A 19,503-nucleotide genomic window follows, 5' to 3' on the forward strand; every position below is an offset into this window, starting at 1 on the left:
TAATTCACAAAAAAGACACAGTGCAATAGCAGAATTTAAATCTGTGTCCGAGGCAGTAAAGGACAGACCCAACGCTTCAGAATACTGATCCAGTAGTATACAGAGCAAATATGAAAAGTCCTAGAACACACAAAGATCGAAGGAAAAATCATGAGACATAAAGCCAAGTTTCATTTTAAGAATTATTCTTATGGCTAAAATCAGAACAGGAAGAAAAGCTATGAAAAAGACAGATGGAGGAGAACTGTGAATCCAACTTAGGCCTGTGGTTCTTCCTGTCCCATGGGGGACAGATGTCTATCTCCCCAGGTTCAGCATCTGCCAACACACAGGGCTGTAGACCACCTTGGGCGTCTCACTATCCCACGTGGAAGTTCATACCTATAACCTGGACGTTCTATTAAGGTTCTGTGTCCATGCCCAGTGGCCACTTGTCTCTGTGAGAGACTGTCTTCAGTGTCAGAGCATTTCAGAAAAAAAATAGTGAAAAATACTTGCATCTCAATTTTTTCAAATGTTTTCATTTCAAAAAGACTCAAGAGACTAGCCAGGAATTGAGCAAACGTTCCTTAAAAAGTCACTCTGCAACTGAGTTGTGAATATCTTTAAGTAAAAGGTTACATATATGGAATAAGAAAATATTTTTGTTTTATTAGATTTAATGGTGAGCTTTTTTTTTCCAACAAGAGACAAGGGTCCCAAACGCACAGGTTATTTGCATCAGTCACATTCTCTGGGTCACTCAGATGTCTGTTTAGATGAAAAAATTGGAATTTTAGGTATTTCAACAAACATGGTCAAATGATAGCAATGTACATGGGTGAAAGAAGTGATCACTTCAAATGAAAGATAAATGCTGAACGAGGACTAGAGGTGTCACGCAAGAAAGCTGCCTGATACTGACCCAAACAAAGCAAACAGCAGCGAGATAACTGACCTAACAGAGACTTTGCGACTAAGCATCCTGTACGTGAACAGGGAAAGAAGACGCTGAGGAGAAAGGTGTCTCCTGGGAACTATTCACACTGCTACGGCTCTATACAGAGACTCAGGAACCATCAGTTTAACCAAAACCTTGGAGCTCTGAGGTCCACAAATTTTGGTCCCTTTTTCCATTGATCATTGGAGCTGTGCAGTCTACCACTCATAATTAACCCTGTGTTTTTAAACAATGAAGACTCATGTAGGTCTTTTACTTTTGTTCTTAAGGCACAGCAGAATACTGCAATCCTTCTAAGAATATTAACACTTTCATAGAACTATCTTAAAATAATTTCTATTTCATTGTTCCTATTTCCTAAGAAATATAATTTTGTAACCTCACCATGCTCCACAGGAAGTACATGAACAATGTGTCTGCTTTATAACCTATAACACAAGGCATTTCAAACTGCTAATATTATGTTTTAAAAGGAAGTATAAGTAGTATCCATCTGAAGTCCCCTCATTTTTTTCCCTCGGCAGATCAGTTCCTCTTCTGTTGGGCAGCACTATACTCTTCCTTCCTACTTAGCAGTTTGCAGTACATGTTCTTGTGACTGATCAGTGTCTCCCCATCTTTCTGAGAGCTCTACAGAAAATAGTCCCATTTATTTATTTGGTGTATTGTAATTAATCCTAGTATTTTACACATTCCCAGATCCCATAGACAAGCAATATGCATCTTGGGAATGAACAGTTAAGTGTGCATAATTTCATTGTTTACAAGATTTATTTTTTATTATCATTATTTTATGTGTATAAGTGTTTTACCTGTATGTATGTATGTATACCACACGCATGCAGTGCTCACAGAGGTCAGAAGAGCATATCAGATTCACTGGAATTGGAGTTACAAATGACTTTGAGCTGCCAGGTGGGTGCTGGGAGCTAAATCCAGGTCCTCTGCAAGAACACCAGTGCTATTAACCACTGAGCCATCTCTCTAGTCCCTAATTTCATTCTTGATTCATCCAGGCAGGTTATTCTGAATGCCAAAGAACTTTATACAAACACACCTTGACCTGGCCCACTGGCCATGCTTATGGTTAACATTATGACTAACTTTGCATATAAAGCATTTTTACAAAACTATAAATGGCTTTTTCTACTATGAATTGATGCTATAAAATCACAGAATATTAAGTATAAAAGAGACCTTAGAGACAAATCTCAGAAAACTTTGAAGTTAATGAATGCTAAGTAAATTGCCCACAAGAACACAAATCTACTTAGTAGAACTGATTAAAACTCAAATTTTCTGTCCAACCCTGCCCCCTAAGGGCTCTAAGAATCTGGCTCTTTGCCACTGCTCTTGGTCAAATCTCCAAAAGTTGATAGTTTGTAAAGAAACATCTTCCCACACCTTAATGTTTAAAGGAAATCTATAACAAAGAAATGGCTTAGGTTGTAAGTAATGACTGCAAATTCTCATTTTTCATACATAGCTCATTTTCTATCCTAAGAAGCAATTCTATTTTCTTGTGCCTATGACATCTCATTATTCATGAGCATACTCTTGTAGTCACGTTCCTGGCATGACTCTAAGGCGCCTCATCAAAGGACAGTAACCGAAAGCCTCCATATCTCTATGGCTAAAACATAAGTACATTCCTTCTTTCTTATGAATCAGCTGCATCTGAGAAAAAAGCAGTTTCTGAAAGTTAGAATCCTAAGTCTTTCTTAAATTGCCCTATGATTAATATAAGCTCTGATCTCCATTTTTCTCATTCAATATAAGTTTTTGTTTATTTAATTCCTTTCATCTATTTAAAATGTAAATGGGAACTTTTGTTTTTGTTGTTGTCTTTAACTAGTTTCAAATCTGTAAGGAGTCTGCTTACCAAGCATAGGAAATCTACTTGCTGGCTAAAGCACACCAGCAATAGAAATTTCTAGCTGATGATGGAATCATATTTTTAGATGACCTCATGGAGTGAGCTAATACGACACATTATTTCATTTATATTTATATGCTGGAATGTTATTCCAAAGGCCCTAAATAATCTCTATGTACAAAACAATCAAACAGTGATCAGAAGGATGTAATAATGTGTCTGACACATGATGTAATGCTTCTTTAAAAAGCAAACCCTGACCTCATGATGGACATCTTAAAATAACCCAAACCAATATTATTTGTAGAAAACAGGGCTGTGATTGGAGAGTAGGGAGGTTACACTAAGAAAAATGAGATGGAGAGAAGACAAACAAGAGAGAACAGATACCATGAGAGAGAGGGATGCATGGGTGACAATGAGTGAGGGGACAGTGGAAACACTGGGGCCAAACCTGAATGATGGGTGGATATTACTGTTTGTACACGGTACACTCAAGACAGCAAACGTCATTCTCATAAGTAGGCATAGTCTAAAATCACAATAAGAAGTGCACTTTAGTAAACAAATTAATCAGTAACATAGATGTTCTATTATCAAGCATGATGTACTGCACTCAGTAGTACATCACATAGCCAGTAGTGCAGGTGTGTTTATATCAGCTTCATCAGAAACACATCACATTATGACATTAGGTCAGGTATGGTGTCCCCAGGTAATAGGAGTTTTTCAGCATCATTATGATGTTATGAAATCCCTGTTGTATATGTGGATGGTCACTGACTACAACACATGGTGCATAGCTGTAATTTAAAAGCCAAGTAAGACATATGCACACGCATGCCCACATTCATAATTACATATATGCATGTAAGTGGCTAAAATGTAGCCTTATAAATTTGTGTATTCCTAACATTTAAAGATGTTTGGGGCAACCTTCAGGAATAAGCAACAAGCCTTTAAAACTAACTTCACTTCTGATTTCTTTTACCTCTTGGTTGGATTTTGTGTTTACTGGTATATTGAGAAGGAGATCATACAACAGAGAAGACAATTATCTACTTAAAACTATGTTTTAATAGAAAAGGGACACAGGAAGTAGGAAAGAAAAATGGCTGGGAGTAGGGTGTGTCTGTTGTGCATAGATTATGTTGTACAACATACATGTAACATACTAGTGCTCGCCCTTCAAAAGCTGAGATTTCAAGCCAGGTAAAAGATGGCTAGAGTGTCCTCTCCATACTCCCTTTTTCCCTATAGTAGTTTTCAGTTCTTTCTGCAACACATAAAACCACCAACTCCTTGTCAGAAGCACCATTAGACCTGGGGATAGCCACTGTTCTATATTAGACACAGTCTAGTGTTGAGCTGGCTGTCCATTGGCTACCTCAAAAGAAATGGTTTGCTCACTAATGCTTCAGTAAGAACTACTCAGCAGCATACCTTCATGGGTTTATGGTAGAATTACCACTGTGGTTCATAATGAGGGCCTGGAGTCTCAGGAAGACCTTCCTTTTGAATCATGCCAGGAAGCCCCAAGCAGGTTGCTCTGAATCTGGGTTCTAAACTAGAAGCAAAGCGTGTTCTGCTCTTGGGTGAGTGCGCCTCTCTTGGTCTGCCCTTCCAGTAAATGTCAATATTTACTTAAAGCAGAGGGAAGGAGATTCTCTTTCTCTCTCTGGAAAATATCACTTAGAGGAGAAAGAATAATGAAGTTTCAAATTCATTTTTACTAACAAATAGTTTAAATATATCTTAAGTTGATATTTAAAACTGACTTAGGGATTCTAAGTTAATTCTAAATATATCTGAGGATGTCCGCATTAAAAATAACTGTATCAGGATGGAGAGATGGCTCAGCGGTAAAGAGTATTGGCTGCTCTTGCAGAAGACCTGGGCTCAATTCGCAGCACCCATAGAGCAGCTAACAACTGTAACTCCAGTTCTAGGGAAATCTGACGCCCTCTTCTGACCTCCACCAGCATTGCATGACATGGATGCACTTACATACATGCAGGCAATACACTCATACATATAAACTAAAAATATTAAATAAAAATACTTTTTAAAATGACTATCATTGGACTCTAAAACTTGGAAAAATAACAATCCCACAAGAAATCATTAGCAACTTTCTGGTAACCAGAATCTTTGATTGACAGGTTCACCTTACTGTCATCCATACACATTATCATTGGTGGGTTATTATAGATGAATGATTTATTTCAAGTTTTAGCATGTTCTGCATATTCTTCTGTAAGCACTTAATGCCACATCTAGGTTTCAATGACTAAATTCAACATTTTTTTTTTTTTACAAAAACACAATCAAATATAATGTGGGACACATTGAACTGAAATACCAACAGTCAATCAAAAGCCACATTACCATAAAAATCACTTTCCCTTAGATAATCATGGCATTCTGATGATGATTACCTACCTGTACCTACACTGTTGATGATAATCTGAGCATAGCTCCCCTGGGGGATTCATATCTGCCTGTGCTGACTCGTTAAATTACACTGTGTTAATTGACGGTTCATATGACCAGATATGCATAGCTGATCATGCTTGTTAAAATGCAAGCCATTCTCAATCCTGTACAACAAACAATGTGCCTGGAACTTTAAACATACCCAATCCACAGACAAACCCCAGAACTTACATGCTGCAATCCATCAGCTTCTGAGGATCTGTAAATTAGTAGCTAAATCTGAGGCTCAAGGCAGCACCTAACACCAACATGAAAGTTCTTATTTTAATAGGGAAAAAAATCAAAGCTATTTCCCATTTGGCACCGAGTAGATAAAACACCCATAAATTGAACTTTTGAAATGCTTTCCATGCAGGTGTTTGCCATTGTTCAAACACAATTCAATTTTGTCTTTGGCTTTATATAAGGTAAAGATAGATGGGAAAAGGCCAAGGCCAAGATGCCCATCCTTGGAAGTCTCCATGAGTATCATAAGACTGTGGATCTTCCCCGATTGACAGTCCTTGTAGATCGAAGAAGAGGCAGAGGTTTTTTTTTTTTCGGTCTTTTTGAGGCAGGGTCTCCCTGTAGCCCCAGCTGTCCTGGAACTCACTATGTAGACCAGGCTGGCCTTGAACTCACAGAGATCCGCCCGCCTCTGCCTCCCAAGTTCTGGGATTAAAGGCGTGCGCCACCACGCCCAGCCCTAAGTACTTCTTTTCATGGACCTTTTAAAATCTGTATTAAAAAATATTTTAGACTAAATGGAGGATAAGGCCCTGTCTGCATTTCAATGATGAAGCATTTTGGTAACAGTCATCAAATCCTGAGTTTCAGAACCTGGAAGGGGCTCAGCAATTATGCCCATCTTTTTACAACCTGTGTCCTTCAGAAGCCTAGGTCCATGGCAGAATATTTAAACGGGCATGATCAAGTTCAATCCCTTCATTTTCAGAAAAAGAAAGGACTCATAGGAACTTTTCAGAAAGTTCCAGTGCTGAGTTGAGTCTCCAGTGCCACACAGAGCTGATGTGTAGGTCAGGTTTCCAGGACTCTCTAGAGAAAGGAGGGTTCTGGGAAGCAGCTCATGGCTGTCAGCCCTGCTTCCTCTGACAAAGGAACAGCTGAGTCAGGTGCTCTCCAAACTGTCTATTCTCACTTCAGGGCAGTAGAGCAACTATTCCGTATTTATTTCCACAAAGCCTTGCTCTTTCAGGATCACTCCCAAGTGTCTTGAAATTCCGCCAGTGGACAGTTGTCCAGCAATCAAAGTTGAAGACAGTCTTGAAATTAAGCATGTATATTCAACTCAGGAGTTTTGTACTTATGTGATTTCAGAGGATGTGAGTCCTTAAAATACCTATTTAGTTTTCATCATTGAATTGAAGGACTTAACTTAGAAACAAACCTTCTGGGGCTGAAGAGATGGCTCAGTAGTTAAGAGCACTGGCTGCTCTTGCAGAGGACTTGGGTTCAGTTCCCAGCACTTACATGGCAGTTAACAAATGTTTATAACTCCAGTTCCAGGGGAATCCACACCCTCTTCTGACCTCCAAGCTCATTGTACAACACAGGTGCACTTACATACGTGCAGGAATACACTCATATACATAAAATAAAAACAGTAAATAAAAATTTTAAAATACCTTCAAACTTGGGAATATTTTAGTTTGGATTCAAAATTTCTGTGTCACAAAGAGAATTCAATACTTTAGGCTCTATTGTATCTGTGCCCCAAATTGTATACAGGTGTGTTTTTTTAGAATATCCTCTATAAAAATAATTTACAGAACAACTCTTAGAAAATTCTAATTTGCACATACTATAAACTTAGTTGTCTTATTTATGAACACAATTGTAACCAATTCTCAGGTCACGATTTACCTGAAAATCTTCTTAGAGTCTGCAGAGTTCCAAGCCAAATCATGCTTGCTATGCACATAAAATAACATAGCAGACTGGCTGACAATGCAGTCTTCTAAAACAATGAATCAAATAGTATGAAAAGAGTATTTCTTTTCCAATGAGTCAGAATGTAAGGTGTTTCTCTCTCTCTCTCTCTCTCTCTCTCATACACACACACACACACACACACACACACACACACATACAAACACACTATACTAAACTAAATATAAGGTGCTTGAACATACTGTGGGGCTCATAGGTCTTCACACAAAGCCCCCTTTCCTGCTTAATTGTACCACCAAAATTATTTTTTTAATTTTTAAAAATTCACTTATTTTCATTTTATGTGTGTGAGTGTTGGCTGGCATGTATAAAAGTGCACCACATGTATGCAACACCCATGGAGTCCAGAAGAGAGCACTGGATTACCTGGAACTGGAGTTACAGATGACCGTTAGCCACCATGTGTGTGCTGGGAACTGAACCAGGGTCTCTGCAAGATCAGCCAGTGCTCTTAACTGCTGAGCCATCTCTCCAGTCCCACCCCTCAAATTCTTAATATTTGCACCGAGAAACTATTTGAAGTTCTAGATGAGAGGGGAGTTGTTCTATATGTAAATGAACATTCAGTGCAATTTTAAAAAAGCAGTTTTTACTGATCTTTCATAAGCCAGAAGTCCCAGGTGAGCGCTTTAAAATGTGAAGGTGACTGCTCAAAATGAGTAAGGAGCCTAACTACGGCACTGTTGTTTGCCTAGGCTGCAAACAATTCCACCTTTAGTTCTATTGCTATCAGGCCTATTTCATTGACATTTCAGGAACCAAAGAGCAACACTGGTGTGAAGTGGTGCCTTGGGGTGGGGGTGGGGGGCAGGTATGTGGAGTGTGTTGCACACTCAGGAGACCAGCTGCTCCCTCTCACACTAGCCTTGTGAAATGCCCACAGAACTATGAATTTGGTCCAGTGGCTCAACAGTGACTGTACTCATAACTCTAGTGAAATCTCATTTTATTAAGAAAAAAAAGGCTGGCTTAACAGCAAAGGGCAGGTGTAGGGGGCTCTCCTCTGTGACAACAAAGGCAGCCCTTTAGGAAGCTCTGTTTTATCTCCACCACTGGGGAACAGTGTGTAGCAACTGCTAGAGGCAACCTCCATTTGAATCTTTTAAACTAAAGTGTGGTGCACCCTGGGCTTTCCACAGTCGTTTTTAATTGCATACTTTTCCTCTCAAGTCACACAGAGACTCTCCTGTTGCTTTTTCTAAGAGCATTCATCTCACCAGTCCTAAATACAGGCAATCTTTTTAAGACCTGGATAAGTTTATTAAGATCACATTATTTTTGTCTTTTTATGTTAGCTTCCCCAGGCCCTGTGACCCATTTTTAATGTACTTCTCCAGGGGTATTTCTTACTTTCCCACATGTTTCCAGGACCAAGGAAACATGACTTCACATGCAATCAAAATTACCCTCAGATTGCAGGAAGAAAACAAAAGGGGTTAGCCGTGGAGTGTGATATTTGAGGATACTTGATCGTTGCCGAGGTAGCGTTTAATTAGTCTTGGGTTGCTGCTGGGGGCGGAGTGCTGGCACCTGGGTAACCTTTGTTATCGAAACTAAACTCAGGGTTGAACAGTCAAAACTCACTGCTTGTTATGATTCCCATTCTCACCCCTGGACTCCTTTAGGAATTCGAGCAAGTTCTCTCGTTCTCTCGCTTTCGCTCTCTCTCCTCTCTCCATCTCTCCATCCTTCTCTCCTTTCTTTCTCACACAGTTGGTAAATCAAGGAAACGCTTGCTTCTTCTTTGTAAAATAACAGTGCTCTTTAAAGCTGTGAATGAGTTATTTCTTCAACTAAATTATATAGTCTTCCCCAATATATTCCTTCACATTCTTTGCTAGTATTCAATAATACTATGTAATTGAAATCTGAAAAGTCATCTTTTAGTTTGTTTTATTCCTCACTTTCTACCATTACTTCTAGCATAGGACCACAAATATGGAAGGTGACCCACAAAGACCCCAGAGGAGGCAGGTCCACAGTGCAGAGACTGTGGCTGCCTGACAGTTCTCTGTTGTGTGCTTTAAAAACCTGAGAGAAATCACAGGCACTTTGGTCCCTGCAAATGAAGACAAAAGTAGAGACACTGCCTGGGCGAGTGGTGACAACAGCTGTTCTGGAAAGCAGTTAGCTGGGCTTAATGCACAGTTATTGGCGTTCCCTAACACAGCTCCTGAGCCCAGGGCAGCCCATTTCCTGCCACTTCCCTGCCTCGGCCCGTCTGTGTAGAGTGGTTCCACAGTGCCCATTAGGAATCGCTTGAGAGCCGTTACGGTCGGCAGACTAAAACAATCTTTCTACCCAGGTTGAAAAAAAAAAAAAAGTGAGATGAATAGTTATTTCTCAGTGGTTTGAATGAGCCGTCATTAACAACCCTGAGGAACGATGGTGCCTGAACATACCAATGAAGTGATGCTTTTATTCTTCCTTTAGGTTGGCCACACCTGCACTGAACCCCCTCTTCCCCCAACCCGAAACCACATAGTGTGAGGAGGCAGACATAAAGAACTCCTGAAATTTAAGCTGAGCAGAATGCAAACCTCCCAAGAACTGCGCTTTGTGCTGCATACAGCACGAAATTCTGGGTCTCCTCCATGGATGGTTTGGGTCTTTGACGATTTCAAAAGGAAGCAGGCTGTATGCTGCAGTCTGAACGGGAGCCATAGGGTAGGAGCTGGTAGTGCCAAGGGCTGCTGAGCATGCTGTTCTTCTGCAAGTGGGCTAGGCAGGCTTGGGCAGGGGGCGAGTAAGTCGGGATGCTAGGAATTTGTATTCAAATAAAATTTCCAGGTAGGTATCATTAACCTCAATGGATATTAAACAGTTATTTAAAGAAAAGTAAGGCTCTGTCGTTTTTAACGTCAGATTCTTCCCATTACCTTGGATGGTTGCATAATAAGAGAGGATGAGGGAGCCATGTGGGCATGGGGACAGGAACCCCATCCTGTGGGGATGGAGAAAGCAAGAAGGTAAAGTCTTGGCTTTTGAGTCCAAGTTCCCTGAGTGTTAGGTCAGCCCCTCTAAAGCAATGGGAACATGTATTTGTGTGCTTTATTTCTTAAAGTTTGGGTGAGGGGCTGAAAAATATCCATTACCCCCTGTCACAGAGCAGTTTGTGTTTTCCAGGTATATACAGTTAAGCCATAATTCTCCTCAAGGACTAAATATACAAGACTAAACAGAGAAAGATGACAAAAACATTCTAAGAACATTTTAGCATTTTCCTATGACTTTACTAGCAAATATTAATCCTTAGACTCTTATCTCAATGTCAATGAGAGGAAAAGGCTCGCATGACCGAAATTCAAAGAGTTTGTTTTACTTCTCTGTCAAAATCAGTCTCCAGGAAGGATATTTTTAGCAGTCACTCAGCACAAATCTAAAGATGCTCAGCTGTGGTTTGTGTATCCTTTTTATCCTCTATGGCAAAGGCAAGGGTTCTTAAACAGAACTGCCCATGTATACATTACAAAATCAATCACACCATAAGAAGATTTCTGTGAATGTGATCTAGTAGAGATAAAACTAGTAATAATGTGCAAATATGTCAAAGTTGTACTATTTATTCAGCTCAGAAAATAAACCACAGGAAATCTAGATTTCTTAAAACTGGCAGAGGCTATAGTCACTGGCAGGGGGTGGAGGGGGTATCAAAGACAGGAAAACAGAAGTCAGTGGTGGGATGGAGTAGACAAGGTTTGCAGGGATGGGTGGTCACAGTGAAACAGCTAGGGCCCTCACCACACACCTGACCATCCTTGTGCAGATCTAACTTCTACTCTGGTTCTGCTCTACCAGCATCTAAAACATTGCCTTCACTTTGCTCTGGTGCCCAAAAGACCTTAGTAAACTCAAAGAATGTTGCTGCCCCTTACACTGAACTAGCTACATACCTTCTACAAATGCCAAAGGCAACTGTTTCCAAGAAACATCTTAAGTACAAATTAAAATTATTACAAGAAGGAAGCCAGCCGCATATCTGAACTCAGTATTTCCCACAGACAATAATAATCACCATACATACAAGTCAAATGAATATTTTGTTTGTTTTGAGATAGGGTCTCACTATGTAGCCCTGGATAGCCTGAACTCCCAGGGATCTGCCTGCCTCTGCCTCCCAAGTGCTGGGACTAAAAGCGTTTGCCACCACACCTGGCCTATGAATAGATTTTTAATAGGGAGATAAGATGAATAACCATTTACATTTGATTTGCCATGAGATGAACAATTTTAAGACTTTTGTATACATTAATTCATTTGGGTCATCATGAAAAGTCTATGAAGTAGAAGTAATCATTCTCATTTACAAACAAGGAAAATAGGATATGGAGTGTTTAAGTAACTGTCTAAGGTCATTCAGAAAATTTAGGATTGGGCAAAGAGCAAATGTGGGGATCTGGCTCTGGAATCTAATTGTTACATTGTGTTGATGGTGAGGAGATGAGTTATCAAAAAAAAAAAAAAGAACCATTTTTATAAGCAGGTAAGAGTGGCAAAGTGAGAGAAAGAGGAAGAATGAAACTGGTTTTTGTCTGGGAAATGATTTTCATTATTTTTTATTATAAAATATCACAGATAATTGTGGGGGTACTTCCTATACCCTTAGAAGATAACTTCCGCCATTACTGTATGTAGCAAGGTCTACAGTTAAACTTGGGAAAGAAATGGCAGGAAAGGAAGTGGACCACCTTCTACACAGCAATCACAAACCTTAGCTTTCCTTAGGAAGTCTCACACCTGGTGAGACATGTAACAATGGCTCCCATCCAATAGCATTAAGATACAAAAATCACATGGTGCAATGCATAAATGAAAGCATTATGACAGTACGTGGACTCGTAAAACGAGGAGATAGAAGAGTGTTGCTTTGTGGTGCAAAGACTGAGCTGCTGATCTGTCACTTGAGTGAGAAAGTAGAATGTTCATATATGAGATGACCTCATCTTTTCTCTCTGGACCACAGCACCTACCAGCACAGTTCCCATATGGCTAGAAGGTGTCCCATCAGGAAAAAGACACCTGGAAGTGCCCTGACACACAGCAGGAATATGCTGAGTGACCATGAGGCAAGTCAATACTCACCTGGTTTGAGACACTTAGATGGACCTCAATGACTCACCAGCCCAAGAATTACATGGTGTGTCACAGCTAGACAGGACTCAAAGACCCCAGGACTAATATTCTGAAGAATGGGGAACCCTCCATCTCCCCAGTCACACTCTGCCATCCCACCTTGTGTATCCAAAGCACTTACATTCCAGGTTATCACTCAAAGAACATGTGTTCATATCATGCAGAGTGCTCTTGAATAAGACCCGCTATTCCTCCCACTGAATCCCAGAGCCATAGCATAGCCTAAACCAGTATGAGTGCAAAAACCTAGTTGCTCCATCTCAGTCTGTTAGCTCAAACTTGAGGCTCCCACCAATTTTTCATATATGGTATCTGATTCTTAAAAATAACAAAAGGTATAATAAAAAAAACAACATGAATTTAGGACAGATCTGACGCTCCCCTAAGCCCTCACCTACTGAGTCAGCGACAGCAATGGATGGTCTACTATAACACTGCTAGCTGAAAACTCCTTAAGCCAACCAAACCAACCCCCCCCCCAAAAAAAACCTGTTTGGAACCTAGACCTGATGCAGGATGCAGAGCTTTATGCTGCTGCTAAATGCCTCTTCCTCTCCCAAGAACAAGAGTGTAGCCAGGGGTAGTGGCACATGTCTTTAATCTCATCCATCCCAGCACTTGAGAGGCAGAGGTGGGCAGATTAAGACCAGCCTGGTCTACATAGCTAGTTCCAGGCCAGCTGGGGGTATAGGGGGAGCCCTCCCTCCAAAAAAAAAGAAGGAAAAGAAAAGAAAAATAAACGAGTTTAACAAAGGTCACAACTGCTCTTTACATCACTGTGTCACCCACTTCACCCTTCAGAGTGCATGGAATGTACTAGGTGCCATTTACTTATCTTTAAATGGACGAAGAGCTTTATTTATTTATTTTTTAAAGACTCCATCATTCATCTTGTTCCTTGCCTCTGAATTAATTTAGACTCTTGAAATTCTAAATGCAGCTGATTTCACTGTAAGAGACCTGAGAGAAACACCTTGGTTTTTATAGTGAGAAGGAGTTCACCAAGACTCACTTGGGACCAGACTTTAAACTTCTTCAGTTTGTTCAGGAAACTTCACTAAAGGTTTCCTTGGGGACCGTTTGAGGATCATCTTGCAATTTCCACCCACTCCAGCTCTGTGTTCTTGTCCTTTAACCTCTTTCTTCAAGACACCTCAGACCTAATCTGATTTGTACTCTTGCCATTTACAGGCTGAGCACTACAGATTTTGGAGCATTTTGAATTTTGATTTACAGATATAAATTAGGATGTTTGGGTTACAGAGATTGGATTTGGAAGTTAAGGGTACAAATACTCCAAATCCCAAACCTCCAAAATCTAAGATTCCTGGTCCAAAGATTTTTGGATAAAGAATACAATTTGTAAGACAGTCTTGGCTAGAAAACTTCATGCTCCCACATAGGGGCACCATTACAATGGCTCTGTTGGGATGGGGGCGAGGCAGGGGGAGATGGGTCCTCCGCAGGGTGGAGGGGGGCAGTCCTAACATGAGTTCATTCAGCTGGTCAGAATGCTAAGGACTCTGTGTCTAGAGGCCTGTCCCCAGACCCAGTACTGAGCATTGCACTCATAGCACTAGGCAAGTGTTTTACTTCAGGTAACAGCAGGAGAAAGGAGAGAACAGGAGACATTAGGCTAAAGTGCCAATTGGGGAGGCTTGATCTTTTTAGTACCCAAGAGTAACACAAGCTAGGTCTTTTCAGGCCAGAAAGAGTTAATTTTTCAGCAATTTTTGCAATCTTTCATTTTGCAATACACATTTGTCATCATACAAAGCCAATGTAAATATGAATGTACACAATGAAAGCCACATGTTTGAAAGATAGTCTTACAAACCAGAAAGCCAGAACAACCGTCAAGAAAGGGTAAGAGCTTGGCTTTCACTTGTTGAAATAAACATACTTGTTGGCAAAGGGCACTTATCTTTTGTGAGATGGTTACAGAGACATAAAATGCAAAAGTAATGAGAGAAACTACCTTAAACCACATCTGGCCTTCAGCAAATTAAGTACTGATGGTTCCTAGATATTTGTGCTCTCTCTCTCTCTCTCTCTCTCTCTCTCTCTCTCTCTCTCTCTCTCCTCTCTCCCTCCCTCCCTCTCTCCTTCCCTCTTCCTCTCCCTCTCCTTCCCATCTTCCCTAAGTTTTTATTAACATATTCAATTAGATTTGCCAGATCAGAAGTGCTATGCTCAGTTTCTCAGTAGGTCTCTGGCGGGTCTGAGGCTGGAGTTTTACTTGGGTGGGAAGACACGGTGTGCACTGAGTTCCTGACTCCAAGTTCAGTGTCCAGTTTCTTCCCCCCCTCCCTCCCTCTCTCTCTCCCTTCTCTCTCTCTCTCCTCTCTCCCTCCCTCCCTCTCTCCTTCCCTCTTCCTCTCCCTCTCCTTCCCATCTTCCCTAAGTTTTTATTAACATATTCAATTCCATACTTGGAAGCTACAATTCATTTTTATAAGTTAAATGTATGGAGTTTTAGTCTAATCTCAAACTCAAAGGGAAGAGCGCGAGGACAGTCCCGTGGTCATATTGGTGAGGTAAGAATGAGTCACAAAGGCACTGTCAGTCCACAAAACTGGTTTTGAATCTCAGTACATGAGGGATAATGGAATATAATTTAATCATAAAAAAGCCTGAACGTCATTCTTGATGCTATATCAATGTCAATAAAGCAAGTACTCAGAGAACTAAAGCATGCTGACAGAAAACTTTCTCTAATATTAAATTCAAGTGATCATCAAGAAATAAAATACAGTACCATTTCAATGGTAAACCTTTTGAGAAACACATGCTGGTTTTAAAGTGTCTGTTAGCCAGTTTTATAATGCCCAAATGTGAACAACTGGGAGAAATGCCAGGCACAGTTCACAAGGGAAGAAGAGCTAGAGTACATGTACCTTTAGCAAAGCCTAGAGACGTGGGCAGAGCACATCCCCAGGGAGCCAGTAGGAGAGGAAACACCTTCACATATGACCAATGTTTACATCCTTACCTTTGATTCTCTTATGGCATTCTTTTTCATTCTGAAAGAAAGGCTATTTTCATAGCAGTTTGGAATATCAGACTCCTCCCCATACTGAGGAAGATCTGTGATAATGAAATGGCAGGCAACAGGGTAGGAATGAGCTGTGAAGCATCTTCTACATTTGAAATGCCATAGACCTATCCTTTTTCTTTCTAGAGAAGGGATTTGGATTCTAGGGGCACCCAATTAATTTGTATTCATAATTTTGTTTCAGTAAAGTTAATATTGAAATAGTCTATAATCCCTTGGGGTTAGACGTATATAAATTGAAAAAGAATAATCTGGATTTTAAAACTTCTCACTAAGTATCCACTCCATAAATAACCCACACAGTGATCACTTACACTGGGTTTTCTTAGTTTGCGGTACAGGCTAATGCAGTTGATACAAACACAAGAACCTTCTAGCTAGAAGAGGAAATTTTTTTTTTTCAAATCCTAGACAAAGCTTTCTTGCCAATGGCCCACCCTCTTGTCCTTTCAGGTTCTAGACTAACACTGAACAGAATCCTCACCTGGAACTTCAGGAGAGAATCTTGCAGAGTGTCGAGATACAAAAAGTTTGAGTTCTTGGTCCAAGTTGCATTCAATCAGGTTTGTGTCCCATGATCGGATCCCTGTGGAGGAAAAGGAAGATAGTTGACAGGCTTCCAGTGAGTCATTTCAGAGTGCTTTGGAAAACAACCCTGCAGTTTTTCTCAGCCCTTTCCTGAAGAGCCCACAGGCTAGCAGTGGAGACCCACAAATAGGAAGGTTGGGAGGTCCCTCCGCTGGGCCACAAGGGGGGGGAATAACCAGCAGTCAGAATGTACTTCTGCCCTTCATAAAATGGAAATGCAGCATTGCTGGGAGAAAGGAAGAAAACAGTTATTAGGAAAATGACAGGCTGTCCTTGGGGAGGAAGAGAAAGGGCAAAAGAGGCCAGTTCTGGCTAAGGGGCTTTCTCAGGCTCTACTATTGGGTGGCAACTGTAGGATGCAAATGGGGAAGGTGGCTGCCATGTAAGCCCAGGACTCTGTTTTCCACATGATGTTTTTGTAGTGTTCCTGCATGGTTTCTTTCTTTTATCCATCCCATTTTTGACCTTGGTTTCTTAACCCCTGGATATCAACCTTGTGTGATCTTTGATAGGCAAGTGGATCTCTGGACTTGGCCCAGGCATCCTATCAGACATTTCTTTTATCTGATCAGCTCGGCAGGGAATGCTTTCATTCACAATTGTTAATTGTATTGAATTTTCTTATCCAGAAGCAAAAAAATGGGGCATCTTTGTTTTTATACTTTATAAAACAATGATGTAATTGCGGGCCATGAACTTCTTTACACTAGCCTGAAAAGGACAATCACAGACCAGAGGAACCCACAATCAAGAATTAGAAATGATGGTGGTTTCCGTTGTGGGCACCCTACCTTTACTCCCTTTACTCCACCCAGCTCCTCCTCATCCCAAAGGGGACGGCTCAGAGGGAAACCAAAGAGCATCAAGAGAAACCTGGACAGAAACCAGGGGAAGCTGTGGACCCCAGAACTCTAGACACTAGACAGTGGGGGGGGGCAGGGGGGGTATGCAGTCATGTACATACATGTGCATGTGTTTGTGTGTGTACCTATGCACATGTGCATGTTTGACTTTTCCCAAAAGACTTCTGATGGAGCCATTATGTAGCATCATGATTGTATTCTAGCATGAGAATCCTCAACTACAGGAACTAAGTTCTGAAACACCAAATAGTTATTCTCTACCTCCTGAGAGAGGCTTGAACCTTTCTAGGCGTGAGCTATCTTGAATATATATATATCTTGAATATATATGTATATATATATCTTTTTAAGGAGTCTGGAAACAGTTCACTGCACAAGTAAAATCTTCAAATTCTCTCTCTCTTTCTCTCTCTCTCTCTCTCTCTCTCTCTCTCTCATTTCTGAGACAGGGTCTTACTATATAGCCCAACCCTATCTGGAATTCACTATAGGCCAGGCTGGCCTGAAAATTATAATCTTCTTACCTCAGCTTCTAGATTGTTGTCACAAAGACCTTTTCAATCAGAGGAATATTTCCAAGTAGCTGTATACCCACTAAATAGAGGCAGGGTTTCTCATAGGAACAATAGGAAGAATTCAGGTAAGGAAGAGTTAACATTCCTAAGGAGAGGCTAAATTATAAGGGGGAATTTTATGAGTCTCCCTGGAAACATTAAATGGCCTCAGTTTGCATTTGTGCTAATGGAATATTTAAATTTTAACAAGAAAGTCATGTTGAGAGTTTGTGGGTCTTTTTAGTGCAGAAATGATAAATGGCTTCTTTTTGTTTCCCACAGAGCTTGACAGGTTGAGAGGTCTGAATTCATTAGAATATTTTACCTCAACATATACACTCTATACCAGCCTAGTGTGGAAAGCCATTGAGCTGCTGTCTGAGTAGCTTAATTGGAATTGTTGATGGAGCTCCACTTTGTCTTCTGGCTTTTCAAGCTGGGTCAATAAGTTAATAATGAGACATATGTATTTAAATTAAATTCATACTATTTTTCCATCTTTATTCTAAGTAATGTCTAAATTGTTCCATTATTTGAATGACTTCATCTGGGGTTACGCACACACTTGCTCTTACACTGTTTGTCATATTTCCTTGGCTTCAGTTGACTTGTCATGACAAGTAATGAAATGTTCACTTTATCTTCATTTATATATTTTACATTTGCAGTTTTGCAAAAGAAAAATGCTAAATGTCAAGAAATCCATTGAGTTAATTTTCAAATTAAACTAGTAGACAGCTGATACAAATAACTTCCAATTTTTAAACTCCCAATGAACATAAAAATTCAAGGTTCTCTTTCTAAGAGAGCAATTCCAGCCAAATTATTTCCTAATGATGCACAATCACTGCTAAGATTTAGGAAATGAAGATCACAATGGACTTGCTAGATACTTTACTTGGAAATGAATGTTTTGGTGCAACACCACTCTCTATAACAATTTTAGAAATAAAACACTTAGTAATTACTTGGTACCTTATATCAGATATTATTAGCAAAGGAAAACTATTTCTAAATGAAGATTCACTGAATTTAATAGGTTCCTATACCTCCATTTTGTGCCTAACTGGGAGCCAAAGGTGGAGCCCTGATATTGGTAAGACAGCAAATGTCTTGGTTGGTTTATCCCACATTCTTCCCCCAGACTCCATGGCAGGAGGAGATGCCCGGGTGTTGATAAAGAGATTCCAAAGAGGCTTTCAGAAGCAGATCATCCTTCCTGGTTTGTGATGGAAGCCGGGAGGGCAAGCTATATTCCTGACCCTTTTTCTGATGATCCTCCACTACCCCCAAGGACAGGCTCATTTGTGAGTCTTTGTGCATGCTATATAAGACGACTGAGCCCTTACTGGCTTATCCAGGGGCGAACAACTTTAGCAGCTAGCAGCTGGAGGTGGTAACCCTCCCCTTTTGAAATGCTTGAGCCAAAGGGACATCTGGCACTCCAGAAGTTCCTGGTTGCTCCAGGGTTCTGGCTCAGCCCTGGGAAGTGAACACTGTCCTTGTCTATCCTGGGGGGTAGAGGGAGTATCAGAGAATATTTTCTTCTTAGTTCTCTCACCCCATGTGGTAGTAGTGCACAAAGAAGCCCCAGCATGCACGTGACTTTTACTGGGCGGGGGGGCACACTCCTTTCAGAGCAAGTCTGAGTGAAGAAGGAAGAGGAGTCTAGTATCCTGGGTCTGGAGGCTAGATTGTGTCAGTCTCGCAGGCACATCGCAAGATTGTTTAATGAACTGACATTTTTTAAGGCACCTCTCCTTTAAAAGATAAAAGAGTGCACATTCCTAAAAGAAACAGCAGGTTGAAATAAGCACGAGAAAGGACCCGATGCATCACAGTCCTCTGTGATGGTTGCTTGGGCCTTTGACAAGTTGGTTTTCCTCAGTGGGCCTAATTTAATTGTTCCCTTTGAGAAACAGGCTTCTGAATATTTCTTGTAAATATCTAAATGGTTAGCCTGTAATCATAAGATTCTGTCTGCAAAATTACAATTAAAAAATGACGTGAATAGAAGCCTAAACCAAAGAAATAATTTAAAAGGAAAT

General features: G+C 40.5%; 1 protein-coding gene across 1 annotated transcript in view; it reads right to left on the reverse strand.

Annotated features, from left to right (window-relative positions):
• Window positions 1-19,503, reverse strand: part of Map1b (microtubule associated protein 1B) — a 119,407-nt gene that overhangs the window by 94,031 nt on the left and 5,873 nt on the right. The window contains exon 2 of the mRNA XM_008838479.3: window positions 15,935-16,036. Within this exon, the coding sequence (XP_008836701.1) occupies window positions 15,935-16,036 (102 nt within the window). The remainder of the gene's footprint in view (window positions 1-15,934; window positions 16,037-19,503) is intronic.

The sequence above is a fragment of the Nannospalax galili genome, unplaced genomic scaffold, assembly GCF_000622305.1.
Source record: "Nannospalax galili isolate Female #2095 unplaced genomic scaffold, S.galili_v1.0 scaffold898, whole genome shotgun sequence".
Lineage (NCBI taxonomy): Eukaryota > Metazoa > Chordata > Mammalia > Rodentia > Spalacidae > Nannospalax > Nannospalax galili.